At 60.7% G+C, this 23,662-nt stretch overlaps 1 protein-coding gene across 4 annotated transcripts; it reads left to right on the top strand.

Annotated features, from left to right (window-relative positions):
- The first annotated feature begins 1,219 nt into the window (after nucleotides 1-1,219).
- Nucleotides 1,220-23,117, top strand: ADAM11 (ADAM metallopeptidase domain 11). 4 transcript variants are annotated; one of them, XM_021066855.2, is made up of 27 exons: nucleotides 1,220-1,519; nucleotides 1,998-2,173; nucleotides 11,093-11,169; nucleotides 11,337-11,403; nucleotides 12,649-12,734; nucleotides 12,820-12,895; nucleotides 13,313-13,379; nucleotides 13,448-13,515; nucleotides 13,852-13,926; nucleotides 14,006-14,077; nucleotides 14,275-14,441; nucleotides 15,455-15,539; nucleotides 15,660-15,750; nucleotides 15,875-15,926; nucleotides 16,427-16,526; nucleotides 16,603-16,674; nucleotides 16,766-16,858; nucleotides 17,242-17,322; nucleotides 17,806-17,856; nucleotides 17,948-18,011; nucleotides 18,236-18,335; nucleotides 18,808-18,927; nucleotides 19,017-19,185; nucleotides 19,275-19,389; nucleotides 19,475-19,565; nucleotides 20,442-20,459; nucleotides 20,976-23,117. In XM_021066855.2, exons 1-27 carry the CDS (start codon nucleotides 1,456-1,458, stop codon nucleotides 20,989-20,991), a joined length of 2,313 nt encoding a protein of 770 aa, XP_020922514.1. In that variant the 5' UTR covers nucleotides 1,220-1,455; the 3' UTR covers nucleotides 20,992-23,117. The 4 variants fall into 4 exon arrangements, with proteins under 4 accessions (XP_020922514.1, XP_003131395.3, XP_084839173.1 ...); XM_084983047.1 differs by having other exon boundaries at nucleotides 1,438-1,519; nucleotides 13,448-13,511; XM_003131347.6 differs by having other exon boundaries at nucleotides 20,442-23,117.
- Nucleotides 23,118-23,662: the final 545 nt, after the last annotated feature.

Raw genomic sequence — 23,662 nt, 5'->3', positions numbered from 1 at the left:
TGGGCCTAAAATAGAGCTGGAGGGTGGGGGGGGTGCTGTCACGAGCCAGAGGCAGCTCCCTCCTTGGCAGGGGCCCTGGGTCTCCAGGGAAGCAGAGGACCCAGCAAGGGGTTCCCTGCCTCCCAGTCTGGGTGCGAGGATGCTCTGGCCTGGGGCACAAAGTCGGGGTGAGCCCTCACCACCGGCACAGACACCTTGTCACACCCTAACCGGTCTCAGGTCTCTGGCTCTTGGGATCCCTAGCAGGAGTCAGAGATCCCAGTCCCTCCGGGTAGGGACACATCTTGCCCAGGAGCTGGGCTGGGGGCACAGGTTTGGGGGGGCCAGATGGTCTGTAGGGCAACCTAGTCTGGTACAGAGAGAGGCTGGGGGCCCCAGAGGTGTGTTCTGCTCCTCAAAGGTTTGGGCTCCAAGGGAGGGGCAGAAACGGGACGCAGCTAACCTCACGGGAATTACGGGGCTAGTTTATACATTTAGGGGAAAGGATGGGAGAGCCCTGTGTGAGGGACTCAGCCCAGAGAGGGAGGCCAACCCCCTCGGGTGACAGCAACCCCTGAGGCCCTCCAGGAGGCAGGAGCATCCCTCCCTCAGGGAAGAAGGAGCCTGCTGGATGGAAAGGGGTGAGGACCGAGGGCGTGAGAGGACTCCGCAGTGCCCTGCTCCGCCGCGTGTGGGCGAGAGATCCCAGAGGCGTGGAGCCGGCCGTCAGCCACAGGAGCCCCTGGTCCTCGCTTCTGCCCCTGGTCCCTCAGGCTTCCCAGCTCCAACAGCCTTCGGTGGAGCCGGGCGCTGGGGGCCGGGGCTGGGAAGCCCCTCCTGGGTACCAAGCGGGAGGGGCGAACCCGGGTGGGGCAGCCACGCCCCCGCACCCCGTTTGCGCGGGTCCCCAGAAGGGCCGTCACCCGCCTAGAGCCCGGGGGTCCTTCTGTACCCTGCCTCCCTCCCTCTACGACTCGAGAGTCCTCGGAGCTCCCCAAGCAAGGGCGGCCGAGGCGGGGACCGCGAAGGGGACCCCGGCTGCGCCCCGCCTTGCACCTGCCCCGGGATGCAGAGGAGGGGCGGGAAGGCAGCTCCCGGGCGGCGCCTCTTTTGTCCTCCCGTCGCGGCGGCCCCGGCCCTGCCAGGCTAGGGGGGGGGGCCGCGGGGGGCGGGGGCGGGGGCGGGCCCTCGGCTCACGTGCTCGCCGCTCCGCTCTTAACCCTGCCCGCCGCCCCGCCGGGATGGCCGCGGCCGGAGCGCACTGAGCCGGGCGCCCTCCCCGCCGCTGCCGCCGCCGCCGCCGCCGCCGGCCCGCGCCCCCCGCCTGCCCGGCCGCCCCCCGCCCGGCAGCCCGGCGCCCCCCGCCCGCGGCTCCCGCAGCTCCCGCAGCCCGCGCCTCCCCGCCCGCCCCTCCTCCCGCCCGCGCCGCGCCGCTCGCCGCCGCAGCCCCCGGACCCGGAGGATTATGAGCGAGCCATGAGGCGGCTGCGGGGCTGGGCGATCGCGGCGCTGCTGCTGCTGCCGCTGCTCCCCCTGCCCGGTGAGTGACCCCCGCCCGGCCCGGCCCGGCCCGGCCCGGCGCCCCCTCCCTGCCCCCGCCCCGGGTTTTGCGGCGGTTTCTGCTGCAGCCACATTTTCCTGCAGTGCTCGGGGTGACAGCCGGTCCAGAGCGCGGGAGGGCGGGGGGCGGGGGAGGAGGGAGGACGCGTGCACCCACCTGTCCCCATCTGGCCCGCCCCACCGCGGCCAGCCCCCTGCCGCCGGCCGGTGGACTCTGCAGGTTTCTGCGGCTTGGAGGTGGGGGGGCAGTCGTGACGGTCGGGCCGGAGTGCAGCTCCGGCCCCCTCCCCATGGAGCTCTTCCCTCCTCTGCAGGGCAGCAGATCCTCCGACCCAGTCCTCCCAGGGCTCCAGGAGCCACCCCAGAGTGGGGGATGGGGCGAGCCGTACCCACTCCTTCCCCAAGTCTCTTGCCCCACGGGGGGGCCTCTGTCTGCAGCTATGGCCTTTTCTCCCCAGGTCTGGGGACCCGGGGTCCTGCCGGAGCTCTGCGCTGGCGGCTCTCTCCCCAGCTGGGGGGCCCGGAAGCCCCGGAGGTCACAGAGCCCAGCCGTCTGGTGGGGGGGAGCTCCGGGGGAGAGGTCCCAAAGCAGCAGTTGGACACCAGGGTCCGTCAGGAGCCTCCGGGAGGCCCGGTGAGTGGGGTCCGGCGGTGAGGCCAGGGGGCTGGAGCAGGCCTTAGAGTCCAGGGGAGACCTGGGTCAGGCAGGGTTCCAGTTCCTCCTCAACAGCTGGCTCCTGCAGCTTCCCCTTGTGTGCAACGGGCTGCCAAGCGAGTGCTGGAGCCCACTAGTGGGAGCACTCACCTGCCCTGCTCCAGGCCCCCTCCCATCAGGGTGGGGATCCCCTGCCCTCAGCGGGACCTGAAGGCCGAGGGCTCTATCCAGCCTTGGTCACACCTCTCCTGCCAGAGCAAGCGGTTCCCCCTGGGATGGGGCTTGAGGAGGGCAATGGGGAGCGGGGAGAAGCAGCGAAGAGCCCAGAGAGGGCTCAGGGCCCCGGAGTTCCCACCACAGCCACCCTCAGTGGACTTTGGGGGAACAGCTCTGTGCTTGCTCCTGCCTCAGTTTCCCCCTAACAGAATCATTCTCCTTCCTGTGCTCGCTGAGGGTGGGGCCATGGGAGAGGGTTCGAGGCCCCAGGCTCCTCCACACACGCTGACGGCACTCACCCCCTGTCCCTCTCAGCTGCCAGGCCCCTCCTGCCTCCCTGAGGAAGATTAGGAACGAAGGAGATTAATTGCAATTAATAATTAATTAATATCATGTGAATAATAATCACCCAGATGGAATATTCATTCAGAACGCCTCGGCTCTCCAGGAGCTCCAAGCTGAAAGTTAGCCAGGCCAAGGGGGGTGGCGAGGGCGGGATGGCGAAGGCCTGGCAGAAACAGGAGGTGGAGAGGAGGGACAGTGGCGGGGGTACACCCGAGGTCCGTGAAGTTTGGGCAGCTGGGAGTGGTGGGAGGTAAACTGGGCCGGGCAGAGGGAGGAAGGAGGGAAACGGAGGCTAACATTATGGACATCTGTCAGACTGGCATCTGGCCCTGCCTAATGTACTTGGTTAAAAGCCCTTAGGGGGGGTGGAGGGGGGTGGGGGGTGCAGGGGACGGAGTCTCGGGAAATGGAATGGAGCAGGAAGCCGGCATGCATAATAGATGGACCATCCGTCAAGGGCAGTGCAGGAGGGGGGAGGGGTGGTTAATGGTCCCGAGCAGGCGGGCTGGTGAGGATGGGGGGGAGGGGAAGGAGGTGGGGGCTACCTGTAGGGCCTGCCCAGGCTTCCTGGCAGGTGGTAGATGGGCAGTAGGGATGGGGTGCCCTGGGTGGGTTCGGCCCTTAGCCTGGCTTTCTTCCCTGGCGCCCCGCTACCTGTGAACTCTGCGCCCAAGGCTGTGTTGGCTGGAAGTGGCTGCTGGGAGTCCACCCAGGCTGGTGCTTTAGGAGAGGCCCCGACTGGAGAATGGGTCAGAGGACAGGGATGAGGGAGAGCTGGGGGCCAGGGAGGGGTGAAGTGTGGGTGCGCCTGAAGCTTGGTCCTTCCCGAAGGGAGAAAGTGGGGGCAGGATTTTGAGGTACGGTGGTGCCTGCCGGTGACTGTGGGGAGGTCGGGGTGGGTGCGTTTGGACTGGATGGCTGGAGTCTGCAGAGGACGGGGGTGGGGGGTGGGGGTGTCTCGGGGTGTCGTTCTGCTGGGTGACCGGGTGGCATGTGTGCATGCGTGACATGTGCGGGTGGCCAGGTCTGAATAAGCCCAACGGGGTGTCTGGGGGTGGGAGTGGAGGGTTCCGTGGCTCTGTGGGACAGGGCTCCCCTCCAGTGGGCATCTCCATGGGACTGAGCCTTCCCTGGGACCTCACTGCAGCCTCCCCAGGGGACTAATGCGTCGCCTGCCTTGTCTGTACCTCGGTTTCCCCTGAGGAGGCATTCTCACGACCCTGTAAAGCAGGTAACTTTTGTTGGCCCATTTTGCAGATGTGCAAACTGCAGCTCAGAGAGGTGAAGTAACTGGCCCAAAGTCAATGAGGTCTTAATCAGTGGAGTCATTTTCTCCAACACCAGGGCACTCCCCACTGTGCTGTCCCACCTCGGGCGCTCTCTGGATTTTGGCACAGCAGGCACTCCCCAACCCCATCCAGCCCAAGGTGGAAGAGGAGCAAGGGAGACTCAACAGACATGTGCAGAGGCTTCTCCCCTGCCCGGAAGGAGGCCCCTCTACCTCCCCCTGGGCGTTCCTCCCTGGAGCACTTAAGGCCTCAGAACCTCAGTGGCTGATGGTGGAGCCAGTGCAGCCTTGAACCCAACATCCCCACAGGAAGGGCCCCACCCTGCCACTGGGAGGCTTTGTTCTAAGATACCCCGGCACTGCTTTAGGACCTCAGGCCAAGCAAAGTGTTGGGTCAGCAGCAAGATCTCCATCTGCTGTGGGTCATGTGGCAAGTTTGGGGGCACGCGCTGGCCGCAGGGCTGGGGTGACAGGGCCCATGCTAACCTGCTCTGGCCCCGGGCTTGTCCCAGCACCTAGCACGGAGCCCTAGTTTGCGGATCCCTCAAATCAGGATGATGAGAGCAAGCATCTCAGACCACCCAGTGCCAGGAGGGTGTGATGGGAAAGGAGTCCTGGCTTTCGCGAGGGGGCCTGGGGGAGAGGGCAGCTGGCCAGGAAGGGATTAGAAGCTAGAGAAGTTGCCATTTACTGGGCCCTCAGTGGAGCAGGAATTCTTCTCTTTTTCTGTGTTACTGATTTTTTTTTTATCCTCAGTGCAACTCCAGGAGGTGAGGCTATTATTATTCCTGTTTCACAGATGGGGAAAACAGGCACAGAGAGGTGAAGTAACTGCTGCAGGTCACACAGCCCTTAAATAGCATGGTCAAAACTGATGCCTAGAACAGCCCTCTTAGCCAGTGCGCGCTGGCCTCGTGTTTAGGGGTACAGTGAAGAGGGGCACGGGGGACTCAGCCCTCTTTGCCACGACTCTCAACACTCACTTCTGCCCAGTTTAGAAGCAGGCTGGGCCTGAGAGATGGGGAAGCTTCTGGAAGTGCAGAAACCTGTGATCACAGGGAGCCTGCAGCTGGCAGATAAGGTGGCAGAACAAGCAGGGCCACAGTGTACAGTTGGACTGGTTGTTCACTGCACAAGCGTGCCTGGGCCGGTGGGCTGAATGATGTCAGAGAGCTCATGGGGCTGCGTGTGTTCTGAGGGGATTCTTGTTCTGATCCACACAAAGCTGCTGTGTGGGTTGTGCCTGCTGCTGGGAAACCCAGACTCCTTCAGAACCACGGAGAGGGTGGGATGTGGGAAAGGGAACAGGTGGATGGAGGGACCCAGGCCCCAGAGTCAGACCCACATCCCAGCCAGCTGGGGGAGGGACCTCAGTCACTGGACTGAGCTCCTATGAGAGCTGCCCAGGCCAGCATTTGCTGGCAACGCCACCTGGAAGCCCTTGACTGAGGGCGTGTGCTGCGGTGTTTGTATTTTCTTGATGTCAAGGGGTGGGGGGCAATTAGGCAAGGCTCGGTCCCCAGCCCTTGCAAGATGGCAGGCACAGGCAGGGAGTCACAGGGTCTGGGCCTGGAGCCCAGTACCCCACTAGGGCCAAGACCTTGCTGTGGTTTCTGCTGCTAAGGTCACAGCTCTGCCCTAGGATCAGAGGCAGGAAGGGTTCTTGGGAGGGGGCTGGGGGCTGGAAGCCAAGGCTAGGATCTGCACTGGGCTCAGCTTGCTCCAGGGAGGGCTGCGAACCCCACCTGCCATGGAATTGAGCGGAGGGAGACTTCACACGGGAAGCCCAGCTGCTGTTTGAAAGGCCGCACCCAGTAGGTCTGGGGCGGGACAGCCTCCGTGGGTCCCGGCTTCACTGCTTCTGACTGAGTGACCCGGGCGAGCCTCTGAAGCCTTCTGACCTTCACATTCCCCATCCGTGACATGGGGGTAGGTCTCCACCCGTTCAGGCTGCTGCCAGCATTAGACGAGATGATGGGTGTCGGGTGTCCTGCCAGGATCCAGCAAAAGCAGATGTTCAGCATCTGTGAGGCCCACTCTCCCTCCTGAGGGAGCCAGTGGGTAGGTGTGGCATGGAACTGGGTGTCAGAAACAGGCGCCAAGGCCTTTGGGGGTTACCTGTCAGGCTCTGGGCAGGTCGCAGTGGGGACGGGGGAGGGGAGCAACGAGGCAGGCGTCTTGAGTCCGCCCCAGCCAGACTCTGGCCTGTGGGCTTGACCTTGCATCAGCACCCTTCCTGGCTGCCTAGAGGGACCCAGCTGCCCAGTGTCTGTCCCCAGAGGGACAAATGACCCTGTAAGGAAGTGACTCTGTCCTCAGAAATTTAGGTCAAATCCCATTATCAGAAATTCATCCAACTGTTCTATCGGGGACTTCTGCTGTCCTGCTATACATGGAGCCTCAGCACATCTTGGGGGACCCGGGGTTGGGTGGGGGATTTCTCCCAAGTGGTCCCCCCAGCTTCTCTGGCTCCTCTCCATCTGCCGCCAGCAGCCCATGTGGTTTATCCAGTTCCTCAAGACCCCGTTCAAGGGAGTTCCCATCATGGCTCAGAGGTTAACAAACCAGACTAGTATCCATGAGGACGCGGGTTCGATCCCTGGCCTCGCTCAGTGGGTTAAGGATCCGGTGTTGCCCTGAGCTGTGGTGTAGGTCGCAGACAAGGCCCAGATCCCATAGTGCTGTGGCTGTGCGTAGGCCTGTAGCTGCAGCTCTGATTTGACCCTTAGCCTGGGAACTCCACGTGCCATGGATGCAGCCCTAAAAACACAAAAAAAGAAGGGCTTTCATTTAGCCTTCATGACAACCTCATTTTACTGGACGAGGAGACTGAGGGTAAGCAGCTCACTGGGCCTCCTGATGCCTCTCCATTAATGTAAGTGTTGAATCCCCAGGCAAGAGAAGGGCAGGTGTAGCCTGAGCCCCAGGGGACTAAAGGCCACCCGTGTGAAGAGGTGAATCAGTGACCGAAGAAACTGACATGGCTGAGAGCCAGGAATGGAGAGGGGCCAACGCCCTGCGGGGTGGGAGGGCGCAGGCTTTGTGGATGAGGCTGTGGCCCGAGATGGAGGTTCGGGAGGAGGGGTTCAGGGTGACTGTTTGAGGGGAAGCTCCTGGATGTTCGAATTTTCTGGGCCATTTGGGAACCCGAAGGATCTTTGGATCCCCCTTCCCGAGACAGTGGTTCTGGAGGTCCATGGTGGAGCCTTGGCACCTGTATTTGTGACTCTGGGATTTCAGTGCCTCCTGGCCTCTGCCCTCATATCTGGTGGGGGCCAGCAGGTGCCTGGAGCAAGGACTGGCTGGTGACAGGGAAGCCTTGGGGAAGGCAAAGTCACCGCAGCCAGGTGGCCACAGCGGCCTTGAGAGACAGAAAGTCCAGCCCGAGGGTGAGCCTTGACCCAGCTCCTCCCCAGCGTGGCCCTGGGCCAGTCACCTCCAAGTGTCTCTCCCGGAGCCTTGGCCTGGCGTTTAGAAAATGAGCACCAGACGGCCTGGGCCAGTTGAGGTCAAGTGAGCCTGAGCACCTGAGAGCTGATGGCCCGGGGACAGAAGGCAAGCGCAGGGCACAGGGTGGAGACCCGGGCGGCCTGTCACCAGCAGCGGTACAGAGGAGGGCAGCAGTCGGGACAGCAGGTGCTCCCCGGGGAGGGACTGAGGGCTCACGGGAGAGGTCAGGGTCTGGACAGGGCAGGAGGCGAGCCCGGCCGGAGCGGTTGGGCTTTGACAGAGCACAGACAGAAAGCTTGGCTGGGGGCGGGTGTGTGTGTGTGTGTGTTGGGCGTGGGGACTTAAGATTCGAATGCCAGCAGGAGCCCCCTCCCCAGGCACCTGGGGTACAGAGATCTCAGGGACTGAGGTGGATTTGCCTGATCTTTCTCTTCCTGCAGACAGAAGGTGTCCCCTTGTGTCCCCTGCTTTAGCCCAGGCAAACCTGCCCTGCCATCAGCTTTCCCTCGTCTTCTTCCCGGGCCTGCGTCCCAGCCCCAGCAGCTGTCCTCACACTGCCCAGTCGCTGCTCCTACCCGGCCTGAGCTGCGTCTTGCTGGGGAACAATTAGGACTTGCTAGGGAGGGAGGGGGATGTGGCCTTGGCAGGTGGCAGGAAGTGGGGGGGGACAGAGAGGACCTGGTGTCTGCTCCCCACCAGTCTGGGCCTTCCCCTGAGTTGGGGTCACCTTGGTCCGCACAGAGAGAAGCCAGAGGGGTTTGCTCGCTGACCTCCTGAGTAGAAGAGATTCTGCAAGCCCCAGAGTTGGCTCTTCCAGAATCCCCCAGGCCCCGGACAACCCCTGCGGTGCAAGCCAGCCTCACAGCCTTGCCCTGGGCTGGTCTTACCCTTTCCATGGGGAAGAGCTGAGACTCAGACAGGTTGCTGGATCATCCCCGAGGCTGCCAGCCTGAGAGGATGGGATCAAGGCAAGGGGCCTGGCCAGGCTGCTCCCCCGGGTGGCCAGTGTGGGGTCAGGCATAGAGGCTTTCAGTGAGGGGGCAGAATGAACAAGCGGGCACAGACCCGAGGGCAGGGGAGGGCAGAGGTGGCCCAGGCAGGGAGGGCAGGGGTGGTCCAGACCAAGGTATCAGGGACGGAGCTAGCCGGGGCAGGGGGAGAGTGGAGACGTCTGGGCCAAGGTGGGGAGAGGGAAGCAGTGACTCCTTGTCCTTGACTTTCTATTTCAAGTGTGATCGATGCTCTAGGGGCTCGGGATGGAGCTGGGAGCCTCGGGCAGCCCGGGACAGAGTGAGTCAGGGCCCTCGGGGCTCAGACGGCTGCCCAGCCAGGCTCTGACCTTGCACCCTGCCTCACCCTGTTTCCGAGGGCCCCTCACGGCCTTTGTGGTGAGAAGGCCCTGGAAGCTGATTCCCAAGGCTTGAATCCCAACTCCACCACTTCTTGCCGGATGATCTTGGCCTCAAAGCCAAGTTAGTTAGCTGCTCTCTGCCTCGGTTTCCCCATATGTCAGATGAGGATAACAGTAGCCTCTATCCCGCTGGGTTTTTGTGAAGATCAAATATGATAAGATTTGTAAAGTATTTACAACAGTGCCTGGCACATACTGAGCACTCGGTGAAAGTTAGAAATCTAGGAGGCTGGGAGTTCCCGTTGTGGCGCAGCGGAAATGAATCCGACAAGTATCCATGAGGATGGGGGTTTGATCCCTGGCCTCACTCAGGGATCCAGCAGTGCCGTGAGCTGTGGTGTAGGTTGTGGATGTGGCTCGGATCCCGCATTGCTGTGGCTGTGGTGTAGGCCAGCAGCTGTAGCTCCGATTGGACCCTTAGCCTGGGAACTTCTATGTGCCATGGGTGTGGCCCTAAAAAGCGAAAAAAAAAAGAAAGAAAAAGAAAGAAATCTAGGTGGTTGATCAGGACACCTGCCAGCACCAGGCTATGGGATTTTTGAGACATTGTGGCTCCCCTCTGTCCTGTAGCCTGCTCCCCTCAAAAGAAAGGCAACAAACTTCCTCTCATGTGCACAGCCAGTGGTGGGACCCTCATGTGGGGATATGGATTTCGGTCTTAAATGAACTGTGGCTCAGCGGTAACGAACCTGACTATTATCCATGAAGATCTGGGTTCCATCCCTGGCCCCGATCAGTGGGTTAAGGATTTGGCGTTGTCTTGAGCCACGGTGTAGGTTGTAGACACGGCTCAGATCTGGCATTGCTGGGGCTACAGCTCCAACTCCAATTTGACCCCTAGCCTGGAAACTTCCATATGCCACAGGTGCGGTCCTAAAAAGAAAAGAAAAAAATGAATAGAAGAAGGCTCCAGTTCCTTTTAGGCCCTTCCCGTGCTTCGAGATCTTTTCTTTTCTTTCTTTCTTTCTTTTTTTTTTCTTTTTAGGGCCTCAACCTTGGCATACCAAGTTCCCAGGCTGGGGTTGAATCGGAGCTGCAGCTGCCATCCTATGCCACAGCCACAGCAACGCAGGCTTTGAGCCGCATCTGTGGATCCTTAACCCACTGAGTGAGGCCAGGGATCAAAACTTGATCTTCATGGATCCTAGTCAGGTTCATTTCCGCTGAGCCACAATGGGAACTCCAGCTTCAAGATCTTTTGTAAGACCTGAGGCTTGGGGTAGAGACCCAGAAGCCGAGAAGGTGGACTCCCTGTCAGCCCAGAGACCCTCTTGCTCCTTCTTCCCTTGGGGTCGCTTTCCCTCCAGGCACAGTAGCTTCAGGTCTGGAGTCACTACCCACCCCCCGTGGTAGCTGGGCACCCAGGTCCGGGAGGGCAGCCATCTTGGTCAGGCCTGGTATGTTGCCATGACAACCGGGAGCCTCCCAGCCCCGCTCCAAAGGCCCCTCTGAAAAATTTATCAGGAAAACTTCCGTGTTTAAAAATTAACCATGGGATTGAAATATTAAAGATGAGCTGCTTTGGGCGAGGCAGAGGGCAATGGACTTGGGGATAGAGGAGCCAAGTTCTTTCTTCCTGTCAGGACGGCATCTGCCCATCACCCCAGCTTCCAGGGGCCCTGCACCCAACTCTAACCCATTCCATCCCTGTCTGCAGAGTACGTATGAAGCCTCCTCCATACATCAAGGCTGGAGCCAGGGTAGGGGGACAGGAAGGGAGGGGCCTGCTTCAGCAGGTCCAGGTCACAGTGCACCCCATCTCCTGCTTGGCCCTTTCCCATGATACCTCTAGGGGCCTCCCTTTAGTCCACCTGGGGGTGTGGGTGGCCCTGCCAGCAGGGGCAGGCCTGGCATGAAGCAGTGGGCAGGCCGAGCTGCCCCTCTCCACCCCATAGACAGGGCACCCAGGAGGCACCCACACCAGAGAGGGTGAGCTGGCACCAGAGAGCAGGGAGGCCTGGGCGAGGGGCGCACACTTCTGCCCCTCTCCCAGGACAGGAGCAGGGTCTTGGAGGAAGACGAGCTTGTGTAAAGCCTCTTCCCCCCAAACCAATGGTTCCCACAGCTGCCGGGGCTGGGCCATCCCTTCCCAGGGCTACTCCCTGTACTAGGGTTTCCCCCGCCCCCCAAGTCCCGCCTTCCAGTCTCCCCAGGTGACTCTGCTTCTGCCTTCCCCCTTTCCTCCTAGCCTGTCCACCTGGCCCAGGTGAGCTTTGTTATCCCAGCCTTCAACTCGAACTTCACGCTGGACCTGGAGTTGAACCAGTGAGTGTGGCCTTGAGTCTGGGGGAGGGCAGCGGGCAGCCAGCAAGGCATGGTCGGGGGCGCTGGGGGCCCGGGCAGGGGACCTGGGTCTGAGCTGGGGCAGGACCCCTGCAGGACCAGCCCCACTGGGACCCCCTCCTTCCTCCTGCCCGCTCTGTCTGTTTCAGTCACCTTCTTTCCTCACAATACGTGGAGCGCCACTTCAGCCGGGAGGGGACAACCCAGCACAGCACCGTGAGTGCCTTTGGAAAGGGACAGGAGGTGGAATCAGGAGTAGAGATGGGGTCCGGGGTATACTCCACGGCCAGGATGGAGTGGAGTCAGGGTGGCCCCGTGCTCCCCTTGCTCAGCTCCAGAGGGCTGACCCCCCTGTGGGCCTCTCTGCCAGTGTGGACCCCACCCCTGCTCCAGGCCCAGGCTCCTCTGGGAGGGAGAAGTTGGGGAAATGCCTCTTGCTCAGCATCGAGACCCCAGGAATTCCTGGCTGCCTGGGACCCCAGGGTCCCAGCCTGGGAGGCCCAGGGGCCTGAGCAAAGATGAATGAGTGTCTATAAATAGCCTCGGCCCTCCCCCTCCAGCCTGTTCAGTAACTGGAGCACAAGTAATTCTGCAGGAAGCAGAGGGGAGGGGGGCGCCGGTCCCCTGTAACCCCTGAACCCAGCCAGGAGGACACACGCTGCTCACACTTCCTCAGCCGAAGTGTGTCCAGGGGTGGCCCACGGGGCAGTAGCATCTCTGAACACACCATGTGAAATGGTGCTTGGTGTGTGTTGGGGGTGAGTCCGTAGCTTTCATCTGATCAAGTGAACAATCCACGGGAAGTGCTTAGAACACTGCCTGGGAGTTCCCATCGTGGCGCAGTGGAAACGAATCCGACTAGGAACCATGAGGTTGCGGGTTCGGTCCCTGGTCTCGCTCAGTGGGTTGAGGATCCGGTGTTGCTGTGAGCTGTGGTGTAGGTTGCAGACGCAGCTCAGATCTGGTGTTGCTGTAGCTGTGCTGTAGGCCAGCAGCTGTAGCTCCAATTGGACCCCTAGCCTGGGAACCTCCATATGTCGCAGGTGTGGCCCTAAAAAGAAAAAAAATAAAGTAGATAAAAATAAAAATAAAAAGCTAAATAAACAAATAAATAAATGGAACTCTGCCTGGCACACATCAGGTGTCACATGAACGTCACTGTTCTTCTCAAAGGGGTCTGTGATCCCTGTACCAGCCCCAACTCATGGTTAAGAGCCACTGATTCGTCCAACGTTGTCATGTTGTAGGGGAAGTAAAGGAGGCCCAGAGAGGGCTAGGAACTTGCCCAGGGTGAAACAGCAAATTAGGAGCACAGCCAGAGTCAAGGCAGGGTCCAGGTCCCCAGATGTACCCAGGGACCGCAGCCACCTGCCCACAAGGCAGCTTCAGCAGCCCTCACACTTTCTTCTGCCTTCATGCCGGGAGGGGGGGCACGTTCACTCACCCTTTCTGTTCCTCCAGGGGGCTGGCGACCACTGCTACTACCAGGGGAAGCTCCGAGGGAACCCCCACTCCTTCGCGGCCCTGTCCACCTGCCAGGGGCTGCAGTGAGTATGGGGAGGGCTGGGTGGCTGGCACAAGCCTCCAGCCTGGCCCTGGGGATGGTGGGGAGCCACGTTTCTCTTGCTGCAGTGGGGTCTTCTCTGACGGGAACTTCACCTACATCGTGGAGCCCCGAGAGATGGCTGGGCCTCGGGAACCTCCCCAGGTGAGCCCCTCACGGTCCCCTCTTTCAGCCCTGCCCCGATCAGAGCATCCCAGTGGCTGTCACCCTAGTGGCCTTTGCTGCTTCCTCCTCCTCCTGCCTCGGTAACCTCAGCCTCACTGCCCTCCACGGTGACCCCAGCTCTCGTTCCCTCCCCGTGTGCCCCCAGCTCCAATGTCCCCTCTGTCCCCTGAGTAACCTCCCCTCAGGCTCCAGTGTCCTTTGCCCCTGTCTCTCAGGGCACCCCCAGTTCTTGAGCCCGGAATCTGAGCATCTGGGAGATCAGATCCGACATGGGAGCTCTGGCCAGTTCTGGGTCACCCTGGGGTGGGGTGGGGGAAGGGCTGGAGCTGTCCCCCGCAACTGGGCTCAGAGGAGACCTGATCAGCCTCCCCAAGAACTAATTTGCCCTCGTTGCAGGGACCCCTTCCCCACCTCATTTACCGGACCCCTCTCCTCCCAGCTCCCCTCGGATGCAGGGAACCAGGTAAGGGAGGGAAGGTGGGGTGAGGGAGGGAGCCGGCCGTGCCCCCCTCACCTGCACCCTTCCCCCAGGCTGCCTGTTTGCTGCCCCTGCCCACTCTGCTCCTCCCAACCGGCCGAGGCTGAGAAGGAAAAGGCAGGTACGGGGGCCCACACAGACCTCCGGCTGCAAAGACCTCAGGCTGGGGTCCTGAGCAGGAGGACATCCCCATCTGTGGGGGGGGGCAAAGGAGGGCCCAGACTGATGAGGCCCCCCCACCCCGTTCCCTAACGCTGTTGTCTATACACATCCCCTTGGTGGGTAAACTGAGGCTGCCTGCCCTCATGCAGAGGCTGCATGGGACCCCCACCCCATCCCAGGGGAGCTGGCACTGGCCCTGACTGGAGTACAGTCCCCCCCCCCCCGAGTCTGTCCATGGCTTGGTCATGATGCCAGGTTTGGTGGGGACTGATTCCAAGTGCCCACCCACCCCCAGGTCCGTCGGGGGCACCCTACAGTGCACAGTGAGACCAAGTATGTGGAGCTGATCGTGATCAACGACCACCAGCTGGTAGGTTCCCAGGCTGGGCGTGGCCTTGGCAGGAGAGTCCGAAGCAGCCTTGCCCTCCACCCACTGTCCCCTCTCCTAGTTTGAGCAGATGCGACAGTCGGTGGTCCTCACCAGCAACTTTGCCAAGTCCGTGGTGAACCTGGCAGACGTGGTGAGCAGCCCTCCCTTCTCGTCCCTCTCCTTTCGCCCCCCCACACGGTACACATCCTTGGGGTGAGCTCTCAAGGGCACCATCAGCCTCTGACCCCCACTTCCTAGAGGGACAGATTGAGACCCCGCCCCCAGCCCTGTTCCCCCACATCCACTCCCACCCTCCAGCCCTCTTCCTCATTTCCCCTCCTGGCCCAGATGTACAAAGAGCAGCTCAACACCCGCATCGTGCTGGTTGCCATGGAAACGTGGGCAGATGGGGACAAGATCCAGGTACAGGACGACCTCCTGGAGACCCTGGCCCGGCTCATGGTCTACCGGCGGGAGGGCCTGCCTGAGCCCAGTGATGCCACCCACCTCTTCTCGTGAGTCCCCCATCCCATGGACCTGGCCAGCCTCTGCTGGTTGCTGTAGTGCACAGTTACTAAACATGGCTCTGGGCCAGCTGCTCTTGCAGGGTGTGGGGTGTGGACTGCCCTTGTGCCTGCCCCCAGCCCCTTGCAACAGTGGCTGGGCATTTCCCTTGCATCTTAGGTGGATGGCACTTTTCCCTACCCAGCGTGGTCTTCCTCCTCCCATCACTTCCCATTCATGCCCTCTTCCTCTTTCAAATGGTCCCAGCATCCCTTCCTCAGGGACCTGAAGCCCTGGCAGGGGGGAAATAATGATAAAATGTCCCTGCAATAGAAGATAAGCAATGAGATCCTGCTGTATAGCACAGGGAACTATATCTAATCACTTGTGATGGAACATGATGAAGGATAATGTGGAAAAAAAGAATGTATACAGATGTATAGCCAGGCCACTTTGCTGTACAGCAGAAATTGACAGAACATTGTAAATCAACTATAATAAAAAAATTGATTAGGAGTTCCCGTTGTGGCTCAGTGGTAAAGAACCCAACTAGGATCCATGAGGACGTGGGTTCTATCCCTGGCCTCACTCAGTGGGTTAAAGATCCGACATTACTGTGAGCTGTGGTGTAGGTCACAGATGCGGCTCGGATCTGGCGTGGCTGTGGCTGTGGTGTAGGCTGGCAGCTGTAGCTCCGATTGGACCCTTAGCCTGGGAACTTCCATATGCTGCTGCTGCTACTGTGGCCTTAAAATTTTTTAATTTTTTTAAAAGTTACCTTACCAAAAAAAAAAGTCCTTGCAATAGAGATGATCTGTTAGGAACCCTTCATTTGACTTATGAGCCCAAAGAAGGGAAGGAGCTTGCCTGGGGTCACACAGGCTGACATGGAGGGCAGTGCTTACCCGCCCCCCCCCCATGGAGGGGCTCCAGTGTGGGAGCTCATCTGTCTCCCCATCAGAGCCCCCCCCAGGGCCACCCCTGGGAAGGCAGCAGGATTTCCTGACAACCCTCTCCCTTCCAGGGGCAGGACTTTCCAGAGCACCAGCAGCGGGGCTGCCTACGTGGGGGGCATCTGCTCACTGTCCAGGGGTGGGGGTGTGAACGAGGTGAGCAGTGTGGGGGCGTGGCTGGGGTGGGGGTGGAGGGAGAGGGGCTTCGATGGGCATGAGCCGGGTGCCTCTTGGAGGCGTGTAGACATCTTTGTGCTCCATCTTCCTCACCCCAAGTATGACAACATGGGGGCCATGGCGGTGACACTGGCCCAGACGCTGGGGCAGAACCTGGGCATGATGTGGAATAAACACCGGAGCTCAGCAGGTATCAGTGAAGACCCCATGCCCAGCCCAGACCCACATCCAACTACTCTAGAAGTGAAGAGGGTGCCCATGGGAGGGGGGCAGCCCTTCATCCTCCCTTTAAATTCACCTGGCTCGCCTCTCAGGGGACTGCAAATGTCCGGACAACTGGCTGGGTTGCATCATGGAGGACACTGGGTGAGTTCCTGGGGACAAACTGGGGGAGAGTCTTGGGCGGGAGGAGTCCAAGAGTGAGCATTGGGTAACATCCTGGACCCGAGGTCCTCAGAAGACCCAGCTCTGGCGACTACTCAGAATTCCAAGAAGCGCAGTTGTCTGCGGACACTGCGCAGGGAAGCGGATTCCTCAGCCGGACGCCTAAACTGTCCGGGCTGCAGTGCGCCCTGTCGCCACTGGGCGACGCCAAAGCCTCGTTTGGAGGCACCTTCGCTCCTTGGCGCACAGACCTCAGACTCGAGTCCGGAGGTTTCCCGGAGACCGCTGAAGCGGCGTCCCCCCTCTCGCTCCCCCTTGATGGGCAGGCAAGAGGATTCTCGTGCGGTGTCCAGGCACGTAGATCTTCAGCCTCCTGGAGTCAGTGACTGAATCCCCCGGTGCACCCCATTCCCAATCTTGAGAAGGGGCGAAAGAATGGACTGGCAGGGATTCAGCGGCATGGTCCCCTCATCTCTGCCTAGGTTCTACCTGCCCCGCAAGTTCTCGCGCTGCAGCATCGACGAGTACAACCAGTTTCTGCAAGAAGGCGGCGGGAGCTGCCTCTTCAACAAGCCTCTCAAGGTACCAGGGCGGGAAACGTGGGAGCAGGGCTTGGGCAGGCCCCTGGCCAGACTCCTAACACCCTTTCTCGGTCCAGCTCCTGGACCCGCCTGAGTGTGGGAACGGCTTCGTGGAGGCGGGGGAGGAGTGCGACTGCGGCTCGGTGCAGGTACGAGACTGGTGCGGGGGCCGCGGGGGTGAGTGCGAGGGAGGGTCTGAGTGAGTAGGGTCAGGACTCGCCTTCTTCCGGCGTCTCTCAGGAGTGCAGCCGCTCGGGCGGGAACTGTTGCAAGAAATGCACCCTGACTCACGACGCCATGTGCAGCGACGGGCTCTGCTGTCGCCGCTGCAAGGTGAGAGGGACCAGACGCCGGGGGAGCGGGGAGGCACGGCGGCGGAGAGACGGGGAGGGACTGGGCTGCAGACTTCCAGATAGGGGGCGGGACATAGGGAGGAGGAGCCGCTGGCGGTCGAGCAAATATGTAGGGACGAAGAAAGCGCCAATGGGGAAGGAGAAGGGCGGGGCGTGTGGACCCCGCCGTTCTGTTGAGGGCGGGGCCACGAGGAGAGGGGCGGGGCAACTGCTGAGAAGTGGCAGGAGGGGCGGGACCGTAAGCTGGCCTGAGGGGCGGTGCTGGGTGGGCCGGGTTCTGGCTGAGGCGCGGACCAGGAGATAGGCAAGCGCCGGGTTGGTTGTTGGTTCTTGCTTGAGCCCTGCGGTATATCCCTTCCCTAGTACGAGCCGCGGGGTGTGTCTTGTCGAGAGGCCGTGAACGAGTGCGACATCGCGGAGACCTGCACCGGAGACTCGAGCCAGGTCCGCCCGGCCTGGCCACCCTGGCAGAGCCCCAGGCGAGGCAATCACTATCTCTATCGGTTTGGCTCTGCTGGGCAACTTGTTCCCGCCCCTCCACTCCGCTGTTGGCGTCGCTGCCTCTGATCAGCCTCAGTTTCTCATTTGAGAAAGGGGTTCTTCAGGGCGTCTAGCTTTGCTCCTCCAATCATTAAAGCAGTATTTATAATCTGGCTGGCGTTCCCGGTGCTTGGCCTGGTTCCTGGTATGTGCTAGGGATCACAGTGGATAATAATATCATTTTAACATCTAAGTCCTTATTACATGCCAGGCATTTAGAAGTCCCAGCCCTGTGAAGTAGGTGCAGGGAACTGAGGGAGAGTAGAGAGGCTTTGGGACCTGCCAATCCATACCTCTTGTCCTTGAGCCTTTGGCACCCTTCATTCCTCCCTGGGGCAGACCTCAGTCCTGGGGCAGCACTACTCAGTCCAGCCCCTCTCTCCGCAGTGTCCCCCTAACCTCCACAAGCTGGATGGCTACTACTGTGACCATGAACAGGTATGATGGGGTGGAGCTCCTCTCCCTCTGGGTCTCTGGTTCAGTGCAGTCTCTTATGCTTAGTGACTGTCTCTTGTTTCCTGTCTCTCAGGGCCGCTGCTATGGAGGTCGCTGCAAAACCCGGGACCGGCAATGCCAGGCCCTTTGGGGCCATGGTGAGTCTGGCTGGAGATAGGAGAGGGGACTCTGGAGGACCTAGAGTTGAGAGGCTGGAGAGGGGGCGGGCTCTGGCTGAAATGCCTTCCACTGGACGTGTGGCTTCTCAGAATCTCAGGGACGCAGGTGGATTGTGGGTCCGGTCAGTGTTGGAGGTGTGGGCCTGAGGTCCCCGGTGGGTTCTGGAGTGGGTGGGGTGATGCCTGGCATCATCTCCCTACAGCGGCTGCTGATCGCTTCTGCTACGAGAAACTGAATGTGGAGGGGACAGAGCGTGGGAACTGTGGCCGTAAGGGGTCAGGCTGGGTCCAGTGCAATAAACAGTGAGTAGTCCAAGCTTCAGGCTGGGCCTCCCCCGCTTTGGGGCTGGGGCTCTGGGGCTGGGGAAGGTTTTTTCAGAGATGAGGCAGCTTGTGAGTCCCAATGGGAAGACTATGTGAAAAATCAGGGATGGCATTCCCATCGTGTCTCAGTGGAGATGAATCTGACTAGTATCCATGAAGACGCAGGTTCGATCCCTGGCCTCGCTCAATGGGTTAAGGATCGGGCATTGCCATGAGCTGTAGTATAGGTTGCAGACGTGGGTTGGATCTGGCATCGCTGTGGCCGTGGTGTTGGCTGGAAGCTACAGCTCTGATTCGACCCCTAGCCTGGAAACCTCCATGTGCCATGGGTGCGGCCCTAAAAAAAAAAAAAGAAAAGAAAAATCAGGGGCTAGGAAGAGGGCAGCTAGGAGGTCAGTAGTTGGGCCTGAGTTCAGACTTGGGGCCCGCTGTCTCCACACTCCCCCAACAGGGACGTGCTCTGTGGCTTCCTCCTCTGTGTCAACATCTCTGGAGCTCCTCGCCTGGGGGACCTAGGGGGAGACATCAGCAGTGTCACTTTCTACCACCAGGGCAAGGAGCTGGACTGCAGGTGGGGACTGAGACCGTGGCTGGGGAGGGGAGCTTGCCCTGTGGTGGAGTGTGGGGCAAGGGCAGAGGCTGGTTGTGCCATTTCTCCAGGGGTGGCCATGTGCAGCTGGCTGATGGCTCAGACCTGAGCTACGTGGAGGACGGCACAGCCTGCGGGCCCAACATGCTGTGCCTGGACCATCGCTGCCTGCCAGCCTCTGCCTTCAACTTCAGCACCTGCCCGGGCAGTGGGGACCGTCGGATCTGCTCCCACCATGGGGTGGGTACCTGGAGGCCGGGGATCATGGGAGGGGCTGACAAGAGGGGACAGGGCCCTGCTCACCTCTGCTAGCCCCACCCCATCTCTAGGTCTGCAGCAACGAAGGGAAATGCATCTGTCAGCCAGACTGGACAGGCAAAGACTGCAGTATCCACAACCCCCTGCCCACGTCTCCACCCACGGGGGAGACAGAGAGATATAAGGGTGAGGTGGAGCTGACCGGGGTGGGGCCCTCTCCTTCCTGTTCTCCATGCCTGTCCAGCCAACCAAGCCCTGCCCTCTTCCCCAGGTCCCAGTGGCACCAACATCATCATTGGCTCCATCGCCGGGGCTGTCCTGGTTGCAGCCATCGTCCTGGGCGGCACGGGCTGGGGATTTAAGTAAGACACACACACGCCCCTGACACCCCCTGGCATCCTCAGGGTTATGGGAACCCCAGGCTACTGGAGTCGAGGGGGCCTCCCTGGGAGGTCCGCTAAACCAGAGATCATGCTTCCCAGGCCAAGCCAGCCCACAGGGTCTTGTTTTAACATTTTTTAAAAAAATAATTGCTCAGATTTAAAAAAACTAGATCTTACATTAAGAATCCGGATTTCCAGAGTTTCCACTGTGGCTCAGCGGTGAATGAACCCAACTAGCATCCATGAGGCTGTGGGTTCAGTCCCTGGCCTCGCTCAATGAGCCGTTGTGTAGGTTGCATACACGGCTTGGATCCCACGTTGCTGTGGCTGTGGTGTAGGCCAGCAGCTACAGCTCCGATTCTACCCTCAGCCTGGGAACTTCCCTGTCGCAGGTGCAGCCCTAAAAAGAGAAAAATAAAAAAAGAAAGAATCCGGATATTTCTAGCTTGGTCGCAGAGTGGAGCTGAGCAGGATCTGCCCGAGTCCTCAGTCCCCAGGCCCCACACGGCTCACCGTGTTTCTATGGACATCAGAGTCTGGGGCCCTTGAGCTGGGCTAAACCCTCAATGTACAAAACAGGGTCCTGAGGCCAAGGGTCATGCAGTGAGTTAGTTGCAGTCGGGACTCAAACCCAGGACCCAACTTTGGTAGGGCTTCCTGGTAGTGCTCCTTGGGTCTGTCATTAGCGTCTAAGTCCTGACACCCCTCCCCCCCTCCCCCCCGTCCCCCGTCCCCCGCCAGCCCATCTCTGGGGGAGGAGTCTCCTGGGAGCCAGAAGGCCCCTCCCTGGGAGAAAGGGAAGGTCACAGGCTCCTTCCTTTTCCTTTCTCTGCGTCCTCGCCTTGGCTCCTGAAGAAACATCCGCCGGGGAAGGTACGACCCGACCCAGCAGGGGGCAGTGTGACGCCGGCCACGTCATCCCTCCCGCTGTCCCTGTCTCCTCCATCTCATTCGTCACCTCGCATTCTGTCGATGGGGAGCTGGGGCTGATTCCCCCACCCTTGCTGTCACCGCTGTCACTACAGGGGTGGGAGAACCGCGCTCCGGGAAGAGAGTCCTCAACTCGCCCCCTGCCCCCTCCCCCCTCTCAGGCCTTGGTCCTTGAACTCCTGCCCTTCCTACGGCCAGAGCACTGCTGGCTGCGAGGACCCTGGAGCTGTGCCCCTGCCCCCCACAGCCCCGGTCCCCCGGGAAGGGAACCTACCTCTGCGTCCCATCTGTTTTGTCTTTCATGTCACCGCTGTCTGACCTCCCGCCAGATCCCCTCCCTGGCCAGCCTGTGACTTGCCACCTCCAGGGCCCAGCACTGACTTCCAGGGGCCTGGCTCGGGGGGCTATCCCTCTGAGCCCTGCCTCACACCCTCTCCTGATGCCCCCTCTCCGTTCCAGGTCCGGAGGGGCCTAAGTGCCACCCCCTCCCTCCGAGCCTGGCGCACCCGCCGTCTCTGCCCTGAACCAGGAGGCTGCCCCCCACCCAGCCACGGAGGGAGGCACCATGCAAATGTCTTCCGGGCCCAGCCCTTCAACTCCTGGCCCCACAGGGGTCTGGGGCCGGGTTGCGGCCCTGCCCTCACACCACCAGGGTGGACCAGGCCTGGAGGGCAGTTCCCCCATGGTCCCCCACCCCACCTCATGCGGCTTTGGCCTTGTCCACCAATTCTCCCTGTGTGAATGTAGCTTCCATCATCATGGATTGCCACAGCTCAGGTCGGGCAGGGGGAGGGCTAGAGGGGTGCCCCCGTGGGGCAGGCAGCCACCAGTGGAGGTGGCTTGGGATGACCTCCTCCTCAAAACCAGGCACTGGGACCAGGCAGCTGGAGCCCAGGGGGAGGGGGCTGCCATCTACATTTTTTTTTTTTTTTTTTTACTGAAGCTCAACTAATGAATGTAACTTTGGGGGTGCTGGGGCCAGTTGTGGGGGTGTTTTGACATTTGCAGGGGAACTGGAGGAGCTGAGGCCCGGCCATCCCTCGGGGCTCCCCACCCCACCCCAGGGATGGTCACACCTGGAATTTTCTCACCGGAGGAACACAGGCGTCCCCAAGCCAGCAGGGGCCTGGCCTCCCTGCTTGCCCCCTCCGCCCAGCCCTGCTGAGCTTGGAGAGAAGTCGAGTGCTGATTCAAACCAAAGCTGCCTGTTCCGTGCCCAAGGCCTATGCTGTGGGCACGGCGACCACACGTCCCAGATTGTCTTCAATTCCAAAACGACCGTCCTGCTGTCCCTGCCAAGACACGTGTTTGGGGGGGGGCGGTCCTAGAAAATATAGTCCCTGAAATAACATGGCACCTTCCCCCTTTCAAGAAGGGTGATTCTGGGGCTGACTCAGGGTTTAGGTGGCCCCTGCTTGGCCTGAAGGTCCCAGGCTGGGCTGTCTCCCCAGGGAGTGCTCTCCCAAGGAGGGGAGGCCAGGGGGGGCCCAGTGCCTGGAGGGTTAGAGGCTCTGCCTGTGCTGTGCAAGTGGAGGTAGGAAAAGGCAGGTCTCGTGTTTGATCCTCAGCTTCTAGAAAAGTCCTCAAGGCCCTGTCCAACCCATTCTGCTCTGTAACCCCCATCCGGGGCCGAGTAGTTTACACCTGTTTTCCTCATTAGTCTCCGATCCCTGTTGCAGGCCAGCCTGAGGTTGAGGCCAGGCAGAATCCCTCAGTTCCCCCGCAAACCCACCCATGCCCGTGGCCTCGCCTCACGACTGCTCACCTGGGACAGAGAAGCTCTGGCTCCTTTGACTCTGAAAAACAGCCTGAGGAGGCGAGTTGGGAGTCAAGCTACCTTCTGGATGAAAGCCACCAGATGAACGGAGCCCCTCTTCCCGGGGATACCCCAACCCAGACTCAGCAGGGGTTTCTGACTAGCCCAGGGCCTCGGAGCTTCCTATCTCAGTCCCTCTGGAGTAACTTTGAGAAGGAACCCAGGAAGAAATGGCTCTCCTGTTTACCCGTCCCACCCGTCAAGGCAAACTGAGGACTGAGACCCTCTGACAACCTTTAAGTGGCCAGATGTGGCTGCAGTGGGGTTCTTGATACTGAGCTCCAGCTGGCACTGCCTAAGCAAGGAGGGTGGGCAGGGTACCCCTCTGGCCAGTCCTGCCCCACCAGCCACACAGGCTGAGGCAGGGGCGGGAGGCTGAGGACTGAGTTTTGCACTATTGATGCGGTACCATAAGGCCTCCTCTGGTGGGAAACACAGGCACACGGGTGGTGATGCATCTGGCACAAGCATTTGGATCCACATCTCCGCACAAGTGTGAATACCTCTGCACACACGGGACCCGTCTGTGTGTGCGTGCACATGGGGGTGGGGATGTGGAGAAGGCAATACTTCCGGTAACCAGTCCACCTTGCTCCCACTGTCTGCATCCTCCTGGCCCACCCTGGCAGTGCCCAGGGAGGAACAAAGGCTGCACTGACCCGGGCCTGGAACTGGCTCCATACAGCATCCTGTAAATATGTCATCTGGGGCTCGGGGGGCGGGGGGAGGCAGGACAGGACCATCAATTAAAGATCATGTCGGGGCTTCCATGGAGCTCACACCAACTTGTGTCTCTCTGTAAATGACCCCACCGAGTCCCGGGACGCTTCCTTGTCCTCCTTGGCCCTGGAGGGAGCGTGAGGACTGGGCACTGAAGGTGGGAAGGGAGCACCCAGGACTGGGCGATGCGAGGCCGGGAGGAAGGGGTACAGTTTTCCATTCTCGGTCAGGAAATAGCCATTGACTGGGTGGAGGGCCTGGCCCTTCCGCTTCCTTGCTCTCCCAGCAAAGAAAACCGCCCTCTCTGGCTTTGGCAGAGCAGATGGGAGTTGAGGAGGAGAGTGCCAAAAGGCCAAAGACTCAACTTCCCTTTTATGGTTGAAGCCAGAGCAGCCTCTCCTCACCTCCCAAGAGAGTCCAGAAAGCTGGATACAATCGCTATCTGGTCCCAAGGGCACCGTGCTCTTGAGCCCTCAGAGAATTTGTTCTTTCCTCGCCCTGCCTGGGGCAGGGGGAGACCAAGCAAGGCCCAGCTGAGCCCCTCCCCCACAGGGGGGGTGAACTGGGAACTCCTTATCCCCATCCTCCCCTGCAGAGCACTGTGGGCCCC

This window comes from Sus scrofa, chromosome 12 (assembly GCF_054392235.1).
Source record: "Sus scrofa isolate SSC_HxYL_T2T_F1_AM1 chromosome 12, Sscrofa_HxYL_maternal_Yorkshire_Landrace_v2.0, whole genome shotgun sequence".
Taxonomy (NCBI): Eukaryota; Metazoa; Chordata; class Mammalia; order Artiodactyla; family Suidae; genus Sus; species Sus scrofa.
This window is presented reverse-complemented; position numbering and strand designations above follow the sequence as displayed.

Coding starts and splice junctions, on each gene's coding strand:
- ADAM11 (XM_003131347.6), top strand. CDS start 1,456: ATGAGGCGGCTGCGGGGCTGGGCGATCGCGGCGCTGCTGCTGCTGCCG. Junction 19,390..19,474: donor GGAGACAGAGAGATATAAGG/GTGAGGTGGAGC, acceptor CCTCTTCCCCAG/GTCCCAGTGGCACCAACATC. Junction 19,566..20,441: donor GGCACGGGCTGGGGATTTAA/GTAAGACACACA, acceptor TGGCTCCTGAAG/AAACATCCGCCGGGGAAGGT.